At 39.8% G+C, this 25,551-nt stretch overlaps 1 protein-coding gene and 1 pseudogene across 1 annotated transcript in view; one reads left to right on the top strand and one right to left on the bottom strand.

The window, feature by feature from the left end:
• Positions 1-12,654: 12,654 nt before the first annotated feature.
• On the top strand, positions 12,655-13,333 carry LOC132827460 (hydroxycarboxylic acid receptor 1-like; annotated as a pseudogene).
• A 1,192-nt stretch (positions 13,334-14,525) lies between these two features.
• Positions 14,526-25,551, bottom strand: part of kntc1 (kinetochore associated 1) — a 152,923-nt gene continuing 141,897 nt past the window's right edge. The window contains exons 60-64 of the mRNA XM_060843653.1: positions 24,638-24,767; positions 24,201-24,290; positions 21,866-22,011; positions 17,654-17,744; positions 14,526-15,489 (exon numbers count right to left, since the gene is read on the bottom strand). Of these exons, the coding sequence (XP_060699636.1) occupies positions 15,466-15,489; positions 17,654-17,744; positions 21,866-22,011; positions 24,201-24,290; positions 24,638-24,767 (481 nt within the window). The 3' untranslated portion in view covers positions 14,526-15,465. The remainder of the gene's footprint in view (positions 15,490-17,653; positions 17,745-21,865; positions 22,012-24,200; positions 24,291-24,637; positions 24,768-25,551) is intronic.

Here is a 25,551-nt window from a genome sequence, read left to right as displayed (position 1 = left end):
CTATCACAGATACTCCCAGATCTTCTACACTTTTTCAGCAATTTCTGTTTTTATTTCTCATTTACAGCATCAGCAGTTCTTCCAGTTTTTAAAAGCTTGTTTGGTGTGTTCTTTTTCTTTTTACAACAAGCTCTTTCACCAAGTCCCCAAGTCAACTTCAACTTCAAATCAAAATTAGGAAATGAATAAAAATAAAATTAACAAAAAAATCCCCAAGAAATTCTAATACTATTCTTGTAAAATAATCCTTTGATTCCGGATATACATACTAGAAAATAAACACTATACTCCCTCTAAGATTAATATATCCTTCCTTGGATGTGAACATAGGAGATGTACTTAGTACGTTTGCACATGACACCAAAACTGGAGGTGTAGTGGACAGCAAAGAAGGTTACCTCAGATTACAACGGGATCTTGATCAGATGGGTCGATGGCCTGAGAAGTGGCAGATGGAGTTTAATTCAGAGAAAAGTGAGGTGGTGCATTTTGGAAAAACAAATCCGAGCAGGACTTATACACTTAATGGTAAGGTCCAGGGGAGTGTTGCTGAATAAAGAGACCTTGGAGTGTAGATTCACAGTTCCTTGAAAATAGACTCACAGGTAGACAGGATAGTGAAGAAGGTGTTTGGTATGCTTTCCTTTAGGTCAGAGCATTGTGTACAGGCGTTGGGAGGTCATGTTGCAGCTGTACAGGACATTTGGTTAGACCGCTTTTGGAATATTGCGTGTGCATTTCTGAAATCCTTCCTATCAGAAGAATGTTCAGAAACGATTTACAAGGATGTTGCCAGGGTTGGAGGATTTGAGCTATAGGGAGAGGTTGAATTGGCTGGGACTGTTTTCCCTGGAGCGTCAAAAACTGAGGGCTGACATTATACAGATTTATAAAAGCATGAGGGACATGGATAGGGTAAATAGATACAATCATTTCCTTGTGGTAGGGGAGTCCAGAACTAGAAGGCATAGGTTTAGAGTGAGAGGGGCAAGATTTAAAAGGGACCTAAGGGGCAATTTTTTCATGCAGAAGATGGTACGTGTTTGGCATGAGCTGTCAGAGGAAATGGTGGAAACTGGTTCAGTTACAAGATTTAAAAGGCACCTGGATGGGTATATGAATAGGAAGGGTTTAGATGGATATGGGCCCAGACGCTGCCAAATGGGAATAGATTAGGTTAGGATATCTGGTTGGCATAGAGAAGTTGGACCCAAGGGTCTGCTTCTGTGCTGTACATCTTTATGACTCTAAATGATTACAGTGTGCTACTTGGTTACAATGCTACCTATTTTTATGTCACAAGCAAATTTGTAAATGTGGCTTTATTTCCCATTGTCTGAGTCACTAATCAAAATGTCCATAACTAAGATCTCAACACACATTCCCATTCAGCCCAGGGTGAATAATTTTCTTTCAATTTCGTGAGCTGTGGATTTAGGCAACAATTTCTTGTGAAATAATTTATCGAATGCTTTCTGTAGTTCCTATCAGCAACATTCATACCCATTCATCTGTCTAACGATTTTGTCAGGAATGTTGGGCATAACCTATCCCTTAAGAACGTATGTTGTCTTCTCTAACCAACTTAAAGAATTCAGTGTTCAGTAATTTCATCTTTAGTATTAGACTCTGATAATTTCCCAACAACAGAGGTTTATGCTAACTGATCTTTAATTCCCTGGATTGCTTTTTACTTTCCTAAATAGCAGAGCAAAGGCTGTAATTTCCCAATCCAATGATACAGTTCTTGAAGATTATAGTTCACACATCTGCAATGTGTCTGCCTATTTCCTTTAAAGAAGGAAAACCTTGCATTTATATAGCATTTTCCTGACAACTGGACATCTCAAAGCAGTGGGAATAACTCCACTGCTTTTCTCCAAAGACAGCTATGAAATATTTTCAATCTTCCAAAGCAAACAGTGAGGCCTTGATTTGACACCTTAACTGAAAGACAGTATGTTCAACAGTGCCTTACTCCCTCAGTACTACATTAGATTGTCAGCCTTGATTTTTTGTGCTCCAACCCTGAAGTGGAAATGGAAGTAAATGAAAACAGATTCTGTGATTCAAATCTATGACTCAGCGATGAAAGTATCACCAACTGAGTCATGGTTGACACTTATTTTATCACTCACCACTTCTCATTAAATATTAGTTTCCTTGTGACAAACTGTACTCTAACTCCACTGAAAATACAGCCACATATTCAACATTTATATAATCATATTTGTTAATTTTAAGGAACCCTCGTTGTTCTTAAAGGTTTCTTATTTTTAATGTTCTATGTTGCATTTGACAGCCGGGGAGGGAGGCAGGAATGGATGGATAGACGGATGGTAGGATGGACGGACACATGATCAAGTCCCACCTGCTCCAGAGCTGTGTAATAATGTCTCTGGACAGATTGATGAGGAAGATAGGTCCTTAATCACCGTCTTGTTTGCACCAGAAATGTTCAGGATATGACCATTGATTATTCCAAATTTGTTTATTAGTTTTGGACTCTTTCATACCAGAATTAGTGCTCAGATCACACATAGCACATTACAGCACCGTACAGGCCCCTTGCGTTGATCTGTGAAAATAATCTGATGCCTATCTAACCTACATCATTCCATTATTATCCATATGCACGTCCAATGCCCATTTAAATGCCCTTTAATGTCAGCGAGACTACTACTGCTGTTGGCAAGCCATTCCATGCCCCTACTACTCACTGAGTGAAGAAACTACCCCAAATATCTATTCTAAATCTATCACCCCTCAATTTAAAGCCATACCCACTCATGTTAGCCTTCATCATCCAAGGGAAAAGGCTCTCACTATCCACCCTATCTATCCCTCTGATTATCTTATACGCTTTGATTAAGTCACCTCTCAACCTTGTTCTCTCCAATGAAAACTGCCTCAGTTCCCTTGGCCTTTCTTCATAAGACCTTCCTTTCAGACCATCCTAGTAAATCTCCTCTCAACCCTTTCAATAGCTTCCACATCCTTTCTACACTGCGGTGGCCAGAACTGCACACAATACTCCAGGCACAGCCTTACCAGTGTCTTGAACAGCTGAAGCATGACGTTGTGGCTCCAAAACTCAATCCCCCTGTCAATAAACACCAACACACCATATGCCTTCTTAACAACCCTATCAACCTGGGTAGCAACTTCCAGGGATTTATGCACCTGAACACTGAGATCTCTCTGTTCGTCTACACTGCCAAGACCTTTACTATTAGCCCAGTACTCTGCATTCCTGTTACTTCCTCTGAAGTGAACTACCTCACACTTTTCTGCATTAAACTCCATCTGCCACTTCTCAGCCCAGCTCTGCAGCTTATCTATGTCCCTCAGTAATATGAAGACCAATGAAATGTCCTTCGAATTCCTAATGTATCTACATCATTACAATCATTCAGAACAAATCTTGGAATGTGAAAAGGCAATCATACATCCAGCACACCAACAACACATAATAGAGTCCTCGAATTATACAGCATGGAAACAGACCGTTCAGTCCAACTTGTCCATGCTGACCAAATATCCTAAACTGACTTAGTCCCATTTGCCTGCATTTCACCCTTACCCCACTAGGTGGTACAGTGGCACAGTGGTTAGCACTGCTGGACCAGAGACCCTGGGTTCAATTCCTGCCTCAGGCAACTGTCTGTGTGGGGTTTGCACATTCTCCCCATGTTTGCTCCGGTTTCCTCTCATGGTCCAAAAATGTGCAGGTTAGGTGAATTGGTCATGCTAAATTGACCTTAGGTGAAGGGGTAAATGGGAGAGGGTTGGTGTGAACTTGTTGGGCTGAAGGGCCTGTTTCCACACTGTATGTAATCTAATCTAAACCCTTCCTCTTAATATACTCATCCAGATGCCTTTCTGGCAGCTCATTCCATACATACACCACCCTCTGAGTCAAAACATCCCTTAGGTCCCATTTAAATTTTTCCCCTCTCACTTTAAATCTCTGACCTCTTGTTTTGGACTCCCCTACCCTGGAAAAAAATACTTTGACTATTTACCTTATCCACGTTCCTCTATAAAGTCACCCCTCAGCCTCAGATGATCCAACCTATTCAGCCTCTCCCTGTAGCTCAACCCCTCCAATTCTGCCAACATCCTTTTAAATCTTTTCTGAACCCTCTCATTTTTAACAACATCTTTCCTATAGCAGGGAGACCAGAATTTAATGCAGTATTCTAAAAGTGGCCTAACAAATGTCCTGTACAGCCGCAAGATGGCATCCAAACTCCTATACTCAATACACTAATCAGTGAAGGCAAGTGTGCCAAATCACTTCCTCACCCTCCTGTCCACCTGCAGCTCCACTTTCAAGGATCTATGCACGTGCATCCCTAGGTCCCTTTGTTCAGCAAACTCCCCAGGACCCAATCATTAACTATAAAAGCCCTGTCCTGATTTGCCTTACCAAAATGAAACTACTTACATTTATCTAAATTAAACTCGATCTGCTGGTCCACAGCTTATTGGTCCATCTGATCAAAATCCTGTTGTATTCCGAAATAACCTTCTTTACTGTCTACTAAGCTATGAATTTTAGTGTCATCTGAAAACTTATTAACTGTACCTTCTATGTTCACATCCAAATCATTTACATAATTTACAACAAGCATGAACCCAATACCAATCGTGACGGCACACCACTAGTCACAGTCCAAAAAGCAACCCTTCACCACCACTCTCTGTCTCCTACCTTCAAACCAATTTTATATCCAATTGGCTAGCACCCCCTGGATTCCATGTGATTTATCTTTACTAACCAGTCTACCATGCAGACCCTTATCGAACACCTTGCTAGGGTTAATATAGGCAACGTCTACCGCTCTGCCTTCATCAATCTTCTCTATCACTTCAAAGAAATTCCACCAAGTTAGTACGACACAATTTCCCACGCACAAAGCCATGTTGACTATCCCTAATCAAGCTTTGCCTTTCCAAATGCATGTAAATCCTGTCCCTCAGAAACCCCTCTGACATTGTATCCACCTTTGACATAAGGGTCACTGGTCTTCAGTTCTCCGGCTTTTCCTTACAACCTTTCTTAAATAATGACACCACATTGGCCAACCTCCAGTCTTCCACACCTCACTTGTGGCTATTAACAATAACTCAACACTCTCTTCTCTAGCTTCCCATGAAGTTCTAGGATACACCTGATTAGTCCTGTGGATTTGTCCACTTTTATGCATTTTACGATGTCCAGCACCTCCTTCCTGTTCTCTAATATGACATGTATCAAGATATGAGCAGGAGAATACACAGTTTGGGCAAGCCCTCATCATTTCCTGATGAAGGGCTTATACCTGAAATGTTGATTCACCTGCTCCTCAGATGCTGCCTGACCTGCTGTGCTTTTCCAGCACCACACTCTCAACTCTGATCTGTCCTCACTTTCTTCCACTTATCAAGATATCACTATTTATTTCTCCAAATTCTCAACCTTCCATATTTTCTCCACAGTAAATACTGACATGAAATACTTGTTTAATATCTCACCTATCTCCTGTGGTTCCACTCATAGATGGCCTTGTTGACCTTTAAGGGGTTATATTCTCTCCCTACTTACTCTTTCGTCCTTAATGTATTTGTAGAATCTCTTTCGATTCTCCTTAACCCCTTTTTTGTCCTCCTAATTTCCCTCAAGTATACTCCTACTGCCCTTATACTCCTGTAGAGATTCACTAGATCCCAATTGTCTATGTCTGATACATGCCTCCTTTTTCTTGACCAGAGCCTCAATTTGTCTAGTCATCCAGCATTCCCTACACATACTAGCCTCACTCTTCACACTAATAGAAATATACTGTCTCTGAACTCACATTACCTCAATTTTAAAGGCCTCCCACTTTCCAAACGTCTCTTTACCTGGGAATAGCCTTTCCCAATCAACTTTTGAAAGTTCTTACCTAATACCATCAAAATGAGCCTTTCTCCAATTTAGAAATTCAACTTTTAGATCAGGCCGATCATTTTCCATAACTATGTAAAACCTAAGATTGCTTGTCCCAAACTGTTTCCCCACTGACACCTCAGTCACTATTTCCCAAAAGAAGGTCAAATTTTGTTCCTTCTCTAGTAGGTTGATCCAGAAAGTGAAAAAGAAAATTTTCTTGTCCTTGCTTAACAACCTTCTCTACATCCAAGCCCTTAACACTATATGGTGGCCTGGTCTATGTTTGGGGGCCCTATGGTAGAATCTCAATAAAATGATCATCCCTTTCTTATTTCTCAGTTCCACACATATAACTTCACTGGACTTTCTCCCAAGAATAGCCTCCCTAAGTACAACCATAATGTTATCATTAACCAAAAATGCCACTCCCTCTCCTCCTAGTCCCATGTTCCCAACCATGCCCTGCCTTATCTGTTGAAATAATTGCAGTTTAATTTATCAGTCATGCCTCATTCTCTGCCTTACTGTTGCCTGCCTTGACTACTTAATTTGATCCTCTTCTCTACATTACTGCCCTTAGACTTCTCTCTTTTCTCACTGTCGTTGGGCTCCTCCTCCTCCCACGCCCCCCACTTACTGAGTCTCCTGAGCAGCACCAACAAGTTCCTTTTTCTGCTCTAGCTCACCAAAAATCTTATTTCTTTCAGATTTTATCAAATTAAATTATATTTGATGACAAAGCAACAAAGTAACAGTAAAGAACACTTTGCATAGTTCATGAGTTAGCAAGAAAAGTGCCTCTGTCTGTTTCTGTGGTATTGCAAATGTAACCACTATTGTTACTTTTGATCATGGTTCTGCAGCTGTTTCAGATAAATAATTTCCTTACAATGTGTATCATATCTGCAGGACGTGAACAAAATTACAAGTGGTTGAAACTATAGTTTCTTGTCCTTTTTTAAAACATGGACTTTTAAAATGGCTGCCACAGACCATGTAACTTGTAGGTTGGCAAAGGGTTCTGTGTGTTTCTTACAGTGGGTGACTGAGGGATACTGCTTGGGACGGACTATTCTTGTAGAATTTCTTATCTGCTATTGTGTGGACATACAGCACAATGTCAATAAGGAGAGAACTTAGACTCCCAGTCTCCAAGACTGGCTCATGCCAAAGGAGCCATCTTGAAACTATCCATCACGTAAAATGTATTCAGTGGATTTCAGCAAAAGGGTGGAAACTCCTTTGTTAACATGAGGAGTTCATTAATGGCCATTCATTATCTGTTGTTGGCCAAATCATGTAACTGAAGCATTTTTACATTTTTGGAGAACTGTAATCATACAATTTTGAACTTTATCAGTCTCAGTGCAGAGAGTAGCAGTGATCTCCTGGTTAACATTCATGCCTGTCTGATCTAACAGCTGAGCTGAAATTTAAGACCTCCTCAAAACCTGTTTCAAAAAAAATCTTGAATTCCCTTGGAAATACCAATTGATCCTCTAACTACCCACCTTGTTTGGAGCTTCTTGTTGCCTTATCACTAACTCTGAAGTAAATCTACTCCTAACTCCAGGCATTTGGACTCTGATCTTCAAGTGAATGGATAAATGTTTCCATTTAGAGACAAAAAACTGCAGATGACAGGATCCAAAGTAGGCAAGCAGAAGGCTGGAAGAACTCAGCAAGCTAGGCAGCATCAGGAGGTGGAGAAGTCAACGTTTTGGGTGTAACTTTTCTTCTGGAACGGAGTTGGGGGTAGGGGATGTGCAGATAAAGAGGAGTGGAGGGATTTTGGGTGGAGAGAGAGGCAGAATGGTGAGATAGTGATAGGTGAACACAGGCAGTGGATATGATCTAGTTGGTCGATGGGAGGAATGAATCCGGTTGGTGGCTGGAAGGAAGGGTCAGTAGGAAAGGGAGGAGGCATGGCAGAGAGGGAGTCAGAGGTTGGGTGGGAAGGTTATTTGAAATTTGAAAACTCAAACGTTGAGTGCTCCAGGCTGTAGGCTGCCCAGATAGAAGATAAGGTGTTTCTCCTCCAATTTGCGGTCTGATTCACTGTGGCAATGGAGGAGGCCAAGGATGGACATGCTGGAGAGGAAGTGGGAAGGGGAATTGAAATGGGCAGTGACCAGAGGTCAGGCTGACCCTCATGGGCCCAGCTGAGATGCATGGCAAAACATTCCCTTAATTTACGTTCGGTTGCCCTGATGTAGAGAAGACCACACCGGGAGCAGCGGATGCGGTAAATTAGGTTGGAGGAGAGGCAGGTGAACCTCTGCTTCACCTGGAAGGATAGTTTGGGGTCCTGGATGGGGGTGAGGGAGGTGGTGTGCCAACAGGTTTTGCATCTTTTATGGTTGCAGGGGAACAGGGGAAGGTTCCGCCGGGGGTGGGGGGTGGGGGGAGCGTATTGGAGTGAAGGTGGGGAGAGCTGCATGAACCAAGGAGTGATGAAGGGAATGGTACTTGCGGATGGCAGAGAAGGGTGGGGAGGGGATGATCCTAATGGTGGGGTCTAATTGGAGTTGGCAGAAGTGTTTGAGGATCATATGTTGGAGGTGACTAGGGTGGAAAGTGAGGACAAGGGGGACTCTGTCTTTATTATGTTTGGGAGGGTGGTTTAGACCAGTGGAGAGGGAATGGAGGAGGTGTGGAGGGCTGTCTGGATGGCCGAAGGGGAGAAAAGAACATTGTATAAAATAGGTGGACATCTGGGGTGCTTGGAAGTGGAATGTCTCCTCGTCTGAGCAGATGCGATGGAGACGGAAGAATTGAGGAAACAGGATGAAGTTTTTCAGGATATGGGCTGGGAGGAGGTGTAGTCATGTATTTATGGGAGTCTGTAGGTTTGTAGTAAATGTCAGTCAGTAAACTGTCACTGGAGATGGAAATGGGGAGGTCAAGAAAGGAGAGGAAGATGTTCGAGATAGACCAAGTGAATTGAGGGCAGGATGGAAGTTGTTGGTGGAGTCGATGAACTGCTCCAACTCAACCTGGGTGCAGGATGCAGCACCGATGCGGTCATCGATGTACTGGCGGAAGGTTTGTATGTACTGAAGGCATGGCAACCCCCTGCATTTAGAAGAAATGGGAAGCGTTAAAGGAAAAACTCTATGCACGTTGTTCTGTGTTTGCTTGCATGTTTCCGGGAGGGGCTGAGGGTGTGTGGAGAGAGTGAGTGTATATGTGTTTTCGGGTGTGAGCACGTGTGTTTCCTTGTGTTTGTATACATGTTTGTGTGTATTTCCATGTGTGTGTGTTAATCTTATAAGACCTTTAAAGGTACAACTTCGGTTCTGGTCTCTTATGAGAAGTAGCTGGTTCAGTTATCACTTACTGCAGTAAAAGGCTTGGGCCCAAGTTTGATTGGGTGAAATTGGTCAAGAAAGATTCATTTAGATCGGCTCAATATTTTTTGATTGGAAAATGGCTGCCTAATGAAGTCCTAATTAAATACCCGGATGTCTTTCAGGAAGGTCTATGGACTGTTAGAGGAACCAAGGCCACCTTGCATGTTGAGCAAGAAGCAATTCCACAATTCTACAAAGCCCGCCCAGTGCCATTTACCTCATGGGCAAAAGTAGAGGTAGAAATCAGAAGCTGGAAAGTGAAGGAATGATCAGTGTGCAGAATGGCAGCACCAGTCATACTGATTGGGAAGCCAAATAGATCGATTCACCTTTGTGGGGATGTTAAACAAATCGTGAATTGCTTTTCGCAGCTGGATAAAAACCCATTCCTTCACATCTAAGATTTATACATAAAGCTGCCAGAGGGACTGTCCTTCACGAAGCTAGATAGGAGCCATGCATGCTTACAGCTGCGGTTAGATGAGGATTCCCAGAGGTATGCTACAATTAATACGCATAAGGGTTAGTACCAAATCACGAGACTCCCATTTGGAGTATCATCAGCCTGTGTAGTTTTTCAGCTGACGATGGAGAACATTTTACAAGGTCTACCCCAGATTGCCAATTATCTAGATGTGCTAATAACAGGGAAGACAATAAGGAGCACTTGGACATAATCATGGGGCCCTGGCTGACAGATAAGAACAGGAGTGTCAGACATCTTGTTCACTCTGAGGGAGGTGGTTCAGTGTCAAGGACTCTCCATGTGTAAATATAAGGTGGTTTAGTGATGGGATGCCGGCTTTTATGGAGTTATTTCAATTTACAATAGGCGTTACGAGATAGCATTGTACAGGGCTGGGAGAAAGTCAGTGGTTCCACCCTCCACATTTGTTGATTAGACATATGTGTCTTGATAAAATCTCCCAAATACTTAGGAAATCCCAACTGCTTTTCAAACTGCAGAAAGCTATAGTCCAGTGGGATTTCATTCAACTATTTTTTGCTATCGCATGGAATGAATTGAATTGACTGATCACTGGTGTCTGTGATGCGGGGAACAGGGGTGGAGGCCAAAATGGATCATTCACTTGGCACTTATAGCTGAATATTGCTGTGAATGCTTCAATCTTATCTTTGGCACTGATATATTAGTTCCTTCCATCATTGAGGATGGGAATATTAGTAGAATAAACAATTTCTCCAGTGAATTGTTTAATTGTCCACCACCAAAGACGACTGGATGTGACAAGATTGCAGAGCTTAGATCTGAAATGTTGGTTGTGGGAGCACTTAACTCTTATCACTTGCTGCTTGGCACACAAGTTGCCCTATTTGTTAGCTTCACTCAGTTGACACCTCATTTTTAAGTTAATTAGATTAGATTCCCTACAATGTAGGGACAGGCCCTTCGACCCAACAAGTCCACACTGACCCTCCGAAGAGTAACCCACCCAGACGCATTTCCCTCTGACTAATGCACCTAACACTATGGGCAATTCAGCATGGCCACTTCACCTGACCTGCACATCTTTGGACTGTGGGAGGAAACTCCACACAGGCAGTCACCCGAGGCTGGAATCGAACCTGAGACCCTGGTGCTGTGAGGCAGCAGTGCTAACCGCTGAGCCACGAGTAAAGTTATTTGAACACACTCTTGACTCTGATCTCCAGTATCTGCGGTTGCAGTCCTTTCTCCCTGTTCTTTCCCAATGGCATAAACAACTAATTAGGGTTAAATTTGTCAATACTCTTTAGCACTTCAGTAAAACTCCTATTCCTTTTTAGTGTAAATGATTGACTTCTTTGATGGAAAAGTATCAATCTTTCGTCAGGACATCCACACAGGCAGAGTGCAAAGCTCTCCCAGGTTAGTTTAAGCACATTGCTTTTTTTTTCAATGGAATTCTTTTGTGGTCTTGTCTTGTAGCTCAGTTGTTCAAGTGGCCATTTTCTATAGGTTGTGGTGTTGTCTGGTGTCTTTCTACTACATGCACACAAATCTCTTGCTATAGATAAAGGTATACCCTGCTATAGGTTCGGAATTTGTGGATAGCATCCTGTGTGACAATTCATTATTATCTTGTATGTGGTCTGATGTGGTTGACCACATTACCATCCATGTCATTCAGCTGATGTGATAGTTGATTCCATTCTTACCTATCATCCTTATCCAATTCCAAAGATCTATCATTGGGGCCCCTCCCATCAACATACTTCCCCTTGGTGACATTTGAAAACTCAGCAGTTTCCTTATGTACTTTATACCGTCAAGCTGTATCTCACCAGCACCTTTCTCTAAGTTTTCTGAAAGTCTGAAATGTCAGGCATTTGGAACTTCCTTTCAACCAAGTTTTGGGAAAACTGAAGGGATTGTCTTTGGTCCCCACCACATATTCTAATCTGCAAGTTTTAGGTTTCATCTTGACAGGTTGTTTAAAAGTGGTGGATAAGAATGCGTAAGTAATCTTACTTAAAAGTAACTCTTTACGTTTGTTAAAAAGCAAAACTTAATAAGCTAAATGGATTACTATAGTAGATGAGAGCAGTTTACAAATCCCAGAGAACAAATGCAACTATCTCTACAGTTGGAGGTGGCAGTGTCTTGTCTGCTTTCAGCAGTATTCTGTTTTGTCTCCTTATGCTGGCTGAGGTGTTAGGTAAGGACAGCTTCGTGTCCCTCTGAAATTGCATTGATATTTTTGAGGAGCTGTTGTTCACCCCATTTCAATTCATTCTAACCAATGAATATAAGACACTTGCCCTTTGTAGGTCAACAAGCTGATGTACAAACTTCTGGTGGGATTTGAACCCATGTCAGCACAGCATTAAACTGGCGTCAGGTTAATTATTCCAGTGACACTACCATTTCTTCCAAAATGTGGGTTTGAAAAGTCAAAGATTCTCAAGAGTGAAAGAACAAAGATTTAGGGCACACGGATCTTTAAAAAGGTGGGTTTGCATGTGGAAAATGTCATAAAAGGTTCATTGAAATGTTGGAGTTTTTTTGCAATAAATATTGAAACAAAAAAAATCACGAATTTATGCAATATCCTAGTTAGGTTACAGTTCCAGTAAAATACAGATCCAGAGACTCAGTTGTAGAAAGAATAATGTAATCCCATCGATTTTCTTCAATGACCCAGCACATAAAATGATATCAACAATAATGTCCCAGTTACAAACTCTTTAAACAAAAAGGACTCTTAAAGTAACTGGAATTGAAGTACCATGAATATTACTATTTCAAAATTGTGAAATGTTTTAATGTGCATCACGTCTCACAAAAAGAACTGACGAGACAGCAAAACTATACATATCATATCGGCGACTTCATCGCAGCATTAAACATCAAAACATCATTCTCGAGACAACAGTGCAACGATGAATATTTCGTTTGAATTTAACGAAACGACGCTGGTCAATATTTTCATACCGTCGCTGTTGGTAGAATTCATTCTAGAATCAATCGGCAATGCTGTTGTGTTGTGGATCTTTAGCTTTCGGATGAAACCTTGGAAATTGATTACGATCTCCTTGTTTAATCTGACAATAGCAGATTTTCTCGATGTGTTGCCTACCATTTCGTTTGGCTCACTGTGTAAACAAAAAGGACTGGATCCTGAGAGATATCGCCTGTCGTGTGTTATTTATGGTGCCGTTGAATCGTGCAGGCAGTATTGCCTTCTTCACCCTCATGGCAATGGATCGTTATTTTAAAGTTGTCCAACTTCACCATAAATGCAATTCTGTGTCACAAAGTTAAGCTATAGTGGGCGTATCTTTTACATGGACTCTAATGCTATTAATGATTTCGTACCTTCTGTTTGAAAGGCACGTGTTTGAGCAGCAGAACCTTACATATTGTGAGAGCTTCCATTGATATGAGTCTTTTAATGTTGCTGCAACTTGGCATGATGTATTTTTTGTTGTTGAGTTTGTAACACCACTTTGTATTATTCTGTTCTGCACATTCTCGATCATTTCAAAACTTCAGCACAAACACAGTGAAACTAGAGAAAAATATAAAAAGGCTGTACGTATTGTGAAAACTCTTGTATAATAGTATTCATACTGTTTCTTACCCAGTAACAGCAGCAGCCTAATTGTAACCCCACCCTTCTCTCTGACCTACCACCTCCATCCCCACCCCCATTCACCTATTGTACACTATGCTACTTTCTCTCTCCTCCCCCCCCCCCCCCCCCCCACAAATTTATCTCTCCACCCTGCAGACACCCTGCCTGTATTCCTGATGAAGGGCTTTTGCGTGAAACGTCGATTTTCCTGCTCCTCGGATGCTGCCTGACCTGCTGTGCTTTTCCAGCACCACTTTAATCTACACTCTGGTTTCCAGCATCTGCAGTCCTTGTTTTTACCTAATTTTAATGATAAACACAAATCAAACAAGTTTGACGATATTGTGGCTTACAAGGCTGCTGTTGAGGGATTTTATATTACACTGTGTCACTTATATTAACAGCATGCTTGGTCCAATTGTCTACTTTTCAAGTTCAAAGTTTTAAAATGTTACTCACCTAAGGATGAGTAAGATGGAAATGACTAAAAAGACTGGAAATATATCTTACACTTCTGAAACCAACAGCTAAAAGTTTAGATAAGAAAAAAAATAAAATGGGCCAAACAAGAGCTTCAACTGATTTAGCATGAATAATCAATCTGAATTTAAGTAGGATGACATGGTTTTTAAAAAAAACTTATGCAATACAAAAACAACAAGCATTTCTCATTTACCAGGAAGGCTGCAATGAACATCATACCAAGCCGAGAATGTAGAATCTGTGGAACATTGGACAGTGCAGCAGGAAATTGAAGCTGGAAACAACTGTCGGATTGTAGGCTACAGTCTCAAACGTACACTTTACCTCTGCCCTGCCGACCCTTGTAGATTTGCGCCAGCTTTTTCTCTTGCCAGCATACTGTGCGAGCTTGTGGGACTTGCTACTGCCAGTCAAGAACCACATTATTTGAAAGTACAAATGTGTGAAATTTGAAATATTGCATGTTTCTGTAATATACCTTGAGTTGAGAACGTGTGCATTTTCATTTTCAACATAAAATCTTTAAAATTAAAAACTCCATTGATCATCAATCGAACAGCCAGAATGCCAGAAAAAGCTAATAAAATGTATTTTTTTCTTTAATCGTTTAACATTGTACAGTTGCCATTGCAAATTACTTCAAAATACAAATGATAACAGTAAAAGTACATTTTAACACTGTAACTTGTTTTGAGTGCATTCAATTTTTATTGTGAAAAAAAGAAAAAGGAAGTTAGTTTTCAATATCTTAATTTTTTTTCTATTATTTTTCTATTTCACTGGTCTTAAAATGTTTCAGAAAGATAAACGGTTTGAGTGCTGGATAATCATGATCTGGATAACCTGCAGAGACAAAGTGAAACATTTCTGGAGTTATTTTCCACTTAATAGGTAATGTACTTTTCAAAGTTTGCACATGGCTGACCAACTATATTGTCAAATAGATACACTGCAGATCGGGAGCAATTTAAGTTGACAGTTTGCATGCACAAATGATTTTCGGAAAGTTGGTAGCTGTGCAGTTATGCAGCTCTAAAACTGTTAGATAAACAGTAATTGGGTTGTGGAACACAAGTGCATTAACTCCTCAAGATGCCAATTTTGGAAAGAGGTTTATGCTCTACACGTGTCAGATGTCATCAGGTACATTATCCAGGTGGTAATTCTGCATGCACCTCCAAAAGGGTGTATGTAGCCTATGTGATTATAGGCAGCACTAATCAACACTAACTTTGCCTCAAGAGGACTTGGTCACTAGAAAATAATCGGATAGCAAATAGAAACAGGAACCTTGTTGATTTTCCCTTCCCTTGGTTGGAAATGAAGAACATTATCTATAATGGCACCTAGCTCGGAGCATTAAACTTAGTACAGACAGATCAATTTCAGACTCATTGGAAATCCAGCCCATGCCGGTTGGAGGGCTATGACATTTACCTTTCACAACCTTTATTTTTTTCCCAGAAGTGAAACTATTTAGAAGAAAGCTAATGCATACATATTTAATATTAGAACATACGCAAGAATGATTAAATAATAAATGGCAGAATGCTGATATAACTTTCCATAAAGATATCTTTCCATAGGAAGACAAAAAAATATTCTTATTATGGTAGCATGTTGACTAGTCGTTCTACTTCTGTTCCTGAAGAAATTCCTGGAGGAAGTAAAAGAATAAGAGTCAAATTTATGCAACAGGTTTAGATTTTAAAACAAAAATAAACAGAAGGTAGGTACTTTCAAGAAATTTTCTGATCAACTAACAGCATGGTCAGTTGTGTAAAACTGAAATTGGGGAAAAAATCTGGCAGTTTTGGATCCAGTGAACTTGGTTTCAGAAACCTGTTTCCCAAACAAAACCTATCTCCAGCTTTAACTGAAATCACAAGGTTGGTTGGGTGGGAGGATGGAAACCAAGAAGGAAAATTGAAGCTTGAAATCAGATAATAAGTCCAAGAGGCATACTATTTATCAATTGCAAAACTTTTACTGCTATTGGACAGATTTCCTGAGGGCTGGATCACCCATCAGCTTTCTCAAGGTAAGGACTGCGTGGATGCAGGAGGTAAACTATCCTCACACTTAATATTACATCCAGGTTGATTAACAGCTTCTGTGATTTGACAGTCCACACCATGGAGGGATTTCTAAAGATGGGTTGCCCAGCTTTCTAATCAGTCTGTTAGTTACAGGTCATAGCAGCAGAAAGACTGCTCTTACCATCAATTTAGTTATGGAGAGCATCACAGCTGAATCTGAACGTATCCTCCTCCTTTGTATGTATATAAAGCTGTATGCACACTTGCATTGTTCTTGGGGTAGGAATCCTGGATAAATTTTATCTTTCTCAAAGCATTTTAACGTTGAGGTGAACTACTCCCCTCAGTTTGTCAGCCAGGGATCAGCTAAGTTAGTTCAGATCAGAGCAAAGCCAACCTGTCCAGTGAAACTCAACCATTACATAGTGCTTTGTACAATAGGCAAGATGTCTCATCACATTTCCTATATCAAGATATAAAACCCTCAAAAACTGGAGGTGTAGTGGACAGCAAAGAAGTCAACGGGATCTTGATCAGATGGGACAATGGGCTGAGGAGTGGCAGATGGAATTTAATTTCGATAAATGTGAGGTGCTGCATTTTAGAAAGGCAATCCAGGGCAGGATCTATACTCTTAATGGTAAGGTCCAGGGTAGTGTTGCTGAACAAAGAGACCTTGCGAGTGCAGGTTCATAGTTCCTTGGAATTGGGGACGGAGATAGACAGTTTGGTGTGCTTTCCTTCATTGGTCAGAGTATAGGAGTTGGGAGGTCATGTTGCAGTTGTACAGGACATTGATTGGGCTACTTTTGGAATATTGTGTGCAGTTCTGGTCTCCTTCCCAATTGGAAGACTGTATTGAAACTTGAAAGGGTTCAGAAAAGATTTACAAGATGTTGCCAGGGTTGGACGATTTGGGCTACAGGGAGAGGCTCTATTGAGTGGGGCTGTTTTCCCTGGAGCATCAGAGACTGAGTGGTGACCTTATAGAGGTTTATAAAATTATGAGGGGCATGGACAGGGTAAATAGACATGGTATTTTCCCTGGGGTGGGGGAGTCCAGAACTAGAGGGCATAGGTTTAGGGTGAGAGGGGAAAAATTTAAACGGGAGCTAAGTGGTAACTTTTTCACGCAGAGGGTGGGGAGTGTGTGGAAGCGGTAGAGGCAGGTACAATGCCAATGTTTAAAAAACACATGGATGGGTTTATGAATAAGAAGGTTTTAGAGGGATATAGGCCAAGTGCTGGCACACTGGACTAGAATAGTTCAGGATATCTGGTCGGCATGGATAAGTTTGAACATAGAGATGTACAGCACAGAAAGAGATCCTATGACTCTAAGAAGTGACTCAGCACAGGCCCCTACAAACACCGGTCTCCAATTGCTAATTGGAAGTGTACAGTTGCTGAGGACAAGTGACCACCATCCCTCCGAATCAACACCAACATTTAATCTTTGTTATAAAGTAGTGCCTGAACTCCATGTGATGCTTCATAAAAACAAATGAGACTGAGAACTTCATAAATTTGCAAAAAAAGAGACAAAACTGTGCCTCTTGACTCTGGAGTACCTAATTTCACAATGTCTTTTATAAAAAATTTCTAATACAGATATTATTTCTACAAGGATACCCTCAATATCCATTTCATTCTTTGATTTAACTGAATCTATTTTACGTCAGTGTTGTACAACCTAAGAGTGATTATTCTGCAAGAAGTTCATTTTGTAATCTTTGTGAGAAAAATATTGTCAAAATCGACTTGTTCTAAAATATGTTTTACCTTTATAATTTCAGCTGGAGAAAGGTTTGGTTTGATGGATCTTCCTTCATACCTTAGATATTCAGTTACCACAGAGATAGTATCATCTAGGCTGCAAAAGTAAACCTGAATTACTTGCAAGTCAAAATATTAATGAAGAAAAATCAACACTTGTAAATCTAATTAGAAAGACACATCCTTTCATGTATCCATTCTGATTATTCAGAATGGCGAAATTGCGTTATTGAGTCTTTTATTCAAATATTCTATTTTTTGTTTACCATTGTAGCACTGAGAAAACTTATTGCAGCATCAAAGCTGGCTCAACCTCAAACAGATTTAGGAAAAGAAAGGCAAGAATAAGTTCATCTGTCCCATTACTGTCTAGTTTCATGTACCATTGCCCCTATTCACTTTATTATGCACTCTAAAGCAGAGAGACATGTTTCAATGCTTGCCTAGTCAGGATATCTCAACCTATTAGGTTGTCAGTGCATTCAATAATAGAGAAAATTTACTTTGTAATCATTGATCTACACCATGAAACAAGTAAGTGGCAAATCTCAGGAAAGTGGAAAGTTCCTCCCAAGACATAGAGCACCCATCAAACAAACCCTTAAAGCTACCAAGAAACTTAGTTATTTCAGCTGAAGGTCAAAAATAATGTACTGCTAAAATTACTCTACTTGGTTCAATTCAATATTTAACCCAATGGGTGTTGGTTATATCATAGCTATCATTTTATTTGGTGCAGGCAAGAATTAATATCGTCATCACTGGTTGTCCATCAATTTGAGGACATCCACTTAGGGTGATGAGTTTAGAATAGAATAGAATCCCTACAGTGTGGAAACAGGATGTTTTTGGCCCAACAAGTCCACACCGAACCTCTGCACAGTATCCCACCGGACCCATTCCCCAACCCTATTACTCTACAGTTCCCTGACTAATGCACCTAACCTGCATATCCCTGAACATTATGGACAATTTAGCATGAGCAGTTCACCTTAACTGTACACCTTTGGACTGTGAGAAGAAACTGGAGCACTCGGAGGAAACCCACGCAAACATGGAGAATATGCAAACTCCACGCAGACAGTCACCCGGGCTTAATCAAACCCAGGCCCTGGCGCTGTGAAGCAGCAGTGCTAACCATTGAGCCACCGTGCTGCTGTGGGTTTTCATGTGCCTGAACGGCCAATTCTTAACCTGAAGAGCTTTGGCAAGACCACCTCTTGAGGTACTGGGGTCCAGAGTTCGGGATTTGTACTTCTTGATCTATTCTTTTCTGACATTGTTGTGTCTCATCTTTGAGGCATTTGGACTCAAGAGCATGATGCATTTTGATGGACAAGTTGTTGACATTTTGAATGCTTGTTAGTAAGCTCCTCTCAGACAGTAATGTCAATGTCAGTATCAATGCACTTCAGGGTGAGTATTAGAGTACTTAGAGTCATAGAGTTGTACAGCATGGAAACAGACCCTTTGGTCCAAACCGTCCATGCCAATCAGATATCCCAATCCAATCTAGTCCCACCTGCCGGCTCCCGGCCCATTTCCCTCCAAACCCTTCCTATTCATATACCCATCCAAATGCCTCTTAAATGTTGCAATTATACCAGTCTCCACCACTTCCTCTGGCAGCTCATTCCATACCCGTTCCACCCTCTGTGTGAAACAGTTGCCCCTTAGGTCTCTTTTTTATCTTTCCCCTCTCACCCTAAACCTATGCCCTCTAGTTCTGGACTCCCCGACCTCAGGGAAAAGACTTTGCCTATTTACCCTATCCATGCCCCTCATAACTTTGCAAACCTCTATAAGGTGACCTCTCAGCCTCCGATGCTCCAGGGAAAACAGCCTAGCCTGTTCAGCCTCTCCCTACAGCTCAAATCCTCCAACCCTGGCAACATCCTTGTAAATCTTTTCTGAATCCTTTCAAGTTTCACAATATCTTTTTGATAAGAAAGAGAGCAGAATTACATGCAATATTCCAACAGTGGCCTAACTGCGTGACATTTTGTTTGTCCTCCTCTAAAATGCAGGCCATTTGATAGTTGAGAGAACAGGACTTGGCACAGCAGATGCTCTTCAGATGGACGCATTGTCTAGTCTATCACATAAAACAAAAATAGTGCGGATGGTGGAAATACAAAATAAAGAGGAAGTGCTAGAGAAACCCAGCAGGTTCAAAGAACAGTCACGCAGGACTCAAACCATTAATTCTGTTTCTCTCTCCACAGACATTCCCAGACTTGCTATGCTTCTCCAACATCTGGCTTTTATTCCAATCTTTCAGAGTTTGTTTTGAAGGAGTTTTGTCTGAATGTCTGTAGAACTGGCTTCTTGCTTATTCAAATGTCATTTCACTGAATCTGGAGAATGTAGTGCAGACATTTTTAGTGGAATTTTTTTAGCATTCTTATGTGTCACTGGTACACCATCCAGGATTGTAGTGACAATATACACTAAAACATTTATTGACTTGCAGATGTCTTCAACACCAACTTAAACACATCAAAATTGCAACCTAAACAGCAGAACTGGAGCAAGATTTATCTGGTATTTTTTCCCATAGTCTTAAATCAGATGATTAGCGCAGATACTTTCAAACACAGACAATGTCTTATGATTCCTTTAGCCTTAGCCCAGAGTATTTCTGTTCCTGTGGTTAATCTATCATCTTTTGGACCCTGAAAATACCAAAAAAGTCCAGCTCTAACATAATTGTTTCCATAATGAAGGAAATAATTAGACCGTGGTAGACATTCCTTAACGAATCTGAATACAAAACACATTTTAGCAAGGCTTAATTTTAGAAAATAGTAAAACAGAATAAAATTACACAAATAACAAGTTCTTTAGTGTGTATGACAACCACTGGAGGATGTTCATATTCAGAGCTCATGTTTCACTTTTAGTTTGCTGTAACAATACTGTTCAGTCTTCTGTGCTTTCAGAAAGTTTAAATAATGTCCAAGTACATTAAACAGTTTAATTTCATGAAACAACTGTTCCCTAATGCCTTGCTCCTTTCTGCTGAGTTCCCCCAAATATCACCTTAATCCATGTTTCTTTACATTGCCTATCCCTCCTCTTCATACATGTTTAAACTTATTTTTGAATATTGGACAATACAGGAACTATCACTACCAATCCAAAAAAGCCAAAGATTTTTGAATTCAAGTATTTACATAAATCCGGATGTTTCTGCACAGATCCAAGGCTGTAATTATGCATATGAAGAGTACTGCAGCTTAAGAGTGAAAACTATGCACTTCATCACAAGAGAGGTTTTCTAATGCTTGCCTCATCACGACTTTCCCACGCACACATTTTAATGAGATTTCAACTCTTTAGGTTGTCAGTGCACTCAATAATAATGATCTACTTTATAGTCATTGCTCTACATCATGAAATATTGAACTGAAGCACTGTGTAGACATAGGCACAAATCTGTATATCAATTTGCTATAGTACTGATAATTCTGAATATCCTTCACTTGCAAGGCCTCCCAGGAGAAGCTATTTACATTGAGTAGTTGTATCTTGTAAGAATTCAGAGGTTTGAGTAACATGGAAATATTAGAGAAGCTGAAACACTCCGTTACAACAATGAAAGTCAAAAAATCCAATCAAAATACACAAAATTACTTTTTAAACATTCTGCTAAGGTAAGTGGGAACATTTACTGTTACTGGTCAATGCAATGGAAACTCACAGATGTAAAGATAAAAATCATTGTCAAAGAACAAAGGAAGATATTAAGACAATTCTGATCATTTCAGCAAAAGGATTATTATTAGAATAAAGAATGCCCCACCATTAATGTTAGCAGAGGCATAATCTATAACAGCTTTCAAAAACGAAAAAGAAAGAATTTCTGTTTTCAAGTCCGGAGAAAGCAGGGAGATTGGCACTGTGAATAGTTCTTTCAGAGAACTTAATACAAGTACAACAGACCAAATAATTATGGTCAGCTCTGAAGTTCTACAATTCTACATTGTAGAATTGGAGTGATTGTCTTTAAATTGACTGACTCTGAACTTCCCCAAAAATAGAAAGTAATTTCTAGAACATTAGTCACATTTAGATTAAAAAACACTCTGCAAGACAGGCACAATAAAATACCAAATAAGTATTTGCAACATTGCTGATGTGTCAGATATAATAAACAAATTTCAAATGTTTTGAAAATGTAGTTATAAATGCTGCTTCTTTTCAAATAAAACTTACCAGCTCCTATCTATAAGGTAATGTGCTAATTCTTCCACTTGTTTGTTGTCAATCATGTGTTGCTTCAGTAAAGGAAATAGCTTTGTCCCAATAAGCTTCTCATACTGTTTTTTGTCTGCAATTCTTTCCAATGCCAAGTCTTTAATCTTCAGAGATTAAAATAAAATTTTATGGGATATTAACACTTTTTAAAAATGGTTTGACTGGCATATTCTTAAAGCAAACTAATGAACATGTTACTTTTGCCTCACAAGTATGAAATGCAATTCTTTAGCATAGCCAAATACTTAAGTCAATTAACATCTCAGTTCTAGTGAATAGTTTTATTTTAAAATGTTTAATTTAAAACCAAACGTAGAGCTAGCTATACACTATACTTGCAGAATTGAGCAAAAATCCCCTTTGTCTAAAATACTGGACCAAAGCCCTGGACTTTTCAAAACTTTTAAAAGGGGGACAGTTAAGCTGAGCTCTGGGCAAAATACACAAACACAGAAATTTCTGTCTAGGACCATTGTTCAGTCTGAAATTCTAATTTACAACTCCAACCTAACAGAACAATCAACCAAAGCTAACACTCTAAACCGAAACTAACTTTCACAGGCTAACTGGTACAGGCAGTATGGAGTCTACACAGGTACTAAACATTCAACTTCAATCAAAATACTTTCACACATCCTCTTAACTATCAGGAAGCCAACTGGTCAAAAGGCAACAGCACAAGCGCAATGGACAGCTTGATTTGAAGGGAGATAATGGGACTCTTAGTCAGAAAACTGCCAGCCCAATCTCACCTGGGAGAGAGTCATTTTTTTCCACAAGCTACCCCACAGGCTTCCACCCCCAACAAGTAGCTTCAGAACCAAGACAACAGAAGCTGAACAGAGGAGCATCACTGGAACAAAGGACATCTGAGAGGTGGGAAGCCAACCAAGCACTATTCGAACAAGTGTTTCCAGACATGGGCCTGTTCCAAGCCAAAATAAAACTGACGGCAAGAACCTCAGCAACCAGATGCACTTTAAAACTGCATTTTCCTCAGTGGTGAGCTGAAACTCCCAAGACCCCAAAGTTTCCAACCTAGCAGGGAGGAGAAGGCAGGTGGTGACAGTGCATTGGGACCCCAAGGGTAGGAAGCCTGATTACATATTTTTTAATTAAGACTTGTTTTTAGGTCCTAATAGCGTTTAATCGAGCTAACGTTTATTTCATAGTATTGCTGCTCTCTGTATAGTTGATTGTGTCAATTTCACTGTTGATTGCATTTACCTGTATTTCTTGTATTATACTTACCTTTTGTATTGTAAATAAATGCAGGGATTGTTTTGCCCCAAAACATCTGTCTATGCTTTCTTCATTTCAAATTACCTAAATAAGTTCAGTGTCAACAACCAGGGATCTGGGGGATGATTCAAATCACTTAAAAATCAGGAGATAACAGATTGCAAACCAGAACCCTACGTACTTGGTACTCCAGCTTCCACTAATGCTATTACAAAAATATGTATGACATATCAATAAAGAAATGGTAATAATGGCCCATCATATTATCTTTCAGAGGGTAGAATGAAAAGCACCTTGGTGAATTAGTAAGATGCTCAAGAACACAGTCAATTAGTCACAGGCTCCTTATGTTGTTGCAAAGTTTAATTAAAATTTTTTTCTAATGTTTCACTAATGTGTAACTGTGATTTTTAACCTTAGCTTCAGCATTGTAACGATTTGGTCACGCCAGAGTTACACTTGCTAGTGCTATTCAAGTTTGTATGGCTGTTTGCAACTAATGTCTTGGACTAAAGCTTTAGCTTTTACCTCCATCATCAGCCCAGCATCAAGAGATTTTCACATTTTTCAAAGCTCATAATGGACAATAAACTACCTTATTAACATTAGATTAGACTACAGTGTGGAAACAGGCCCTTTGGCCCACCAAGTCTACACTGACCCTCTGAAGAGTAACCCACCCAGACCCATGTCCCTCTGACTAATGCACCTTACTCTATGGGCAATTTAGCATGGCCAATTCACCTGGATGGATTGTGGGAGCAAACCTACACAGACGCAGGGAGAATGTGCACAGACAGTCATCGAGGCTGGAATCGAACCTGAGTCCCTGGTGCTGTGAGGCAACGTGCTGCTACTAATATTGTTAGTAGCCAAAAAATAATACTTGTATTCTGACTATGTGTCCAGCAAGCTAAATACATTTAAGTGTTCTTATTTTTCAGGTCTTAAGGATAATTCTTAAAATATTAACTAATTTTTTTCTCTCCACAGATGCAATATTTTCAGTGTTTTAGCATTTTGTTTTTGTTTGTGTAATAGGCCATTTTACCTTGGATGCATACCCTGCCACCTCTCCTGTTGTCATGTGATCGATAGCTTGTTGCAAAAGGGTAACAGGATCAGCCGACAAAAGGAATCCCTGCAACAAAAAAAAAATCAATATTAAACATTTACTTCTTATTTCAAAAATTGTTCATGGGAGCATCGCAGCCAAGGCCAACATTCATTGTACATTCCTACTGACTTTCAGAAGGTGGTGGTTAGCCATCTTTTAAAATAGAAATTCACGTGGTATACAGATACACATACTCTTAGAAGAATGTTAAATACTACACTTAATTTAATAGAAACAAATTGTTTGTTACTTAATAATTATAATCTAAGTTAATACATTGCCATACAGATATACCCTGTAGTTTAATTGCTTATACTGGAAAACAAATGCACTGCAAGGTGCTCATGCTCATTGCATCAAAAGCCACCTACCTGTATTTGCTGTTGCCTTTTCTCAGAATAAGGGATAAGCAGCAGACAACCCAGAGCAAAGGGCAACAACTCCAGCTGTACATATTGCTTTGCAATGCCAATAAGGTCAAGGTCAAGTAAAATAGGACACCTTTAGGATCAGAAAATGAAATGGTATGAGGAACATTTTAAACACTGTACAAAACAAGTGTTAATATTTTTCTGCTAAGGTATTCATTGCACTGAAAAATTAAAGTTAGATGACAAAGTCAAAATAAACACATTCCTCCATGCACTTAATCATTTGCTGTTTGTATATTAGAACAGACTTTCTGTAGACACACATCTCTATGTATATATTTATGCGATTTTAAAAATGTTTTATCTTAAAAGGTCATCATGTCAACAGAAAGCTGTTAACAGAGGGGTTAAGTGTAGATGGATGGGAAAATTACTTTAACTAAACATATTTAACAATTGACTACGTCTTGGAAAGCATTGACACAAAGATTAAACAGGGCACCCATAAAACCAGAAAATTAATGGTATGAGCAGTGTTTAAAAAATAACAAACATAATTAAACAAAATAATAAATACATTAGTGTGCTTTTAATGGTCAAATATATTCACAACTTTTGGTTTTACAGTAAATAATACTATGACATTATTACTATCGAGGCAAACGTAGCAACCAACTTACAAACAGCAAAGGTCCTATAACCAACAAATTAGGTACTTGTCTACTTAATCTGATGACATCTTTAAATTAGCAATAAATGACAGCTAATCAGAGCTTTTTGCTCTTCGAAACAATTATAATTTTTATTAACTGTATGGTTCAGTCATATAATGCCACCACTGATAATGCCGCACTTTCAGAAATGTACTGAATTGCCAATCTAAGTCATGTGCTCAAATTGTGCAGGAGGATTTC

This window comes from Hemiscyllium ocellatum, chromosome 24 (assembly GCF_020745735.1).
Source record: "Hemiscyllium ocellatum isolate sHemOce1 chromosome 24, sHemOce1.pat.X.cur, whole genome shotgun sequence".
Lineage (NCBI taxonomy): Eukaryota > Metazoa > Chordata > Chondrichthyes > Orectolobiformes > Hemiscylliidae > Hemiscyllium > Hemiscyllium ocellatum.
Note: the sequence above shows the minus strand (reverse complement) of the source record. Positions and strands in the feature narration are given on the sequence as shown.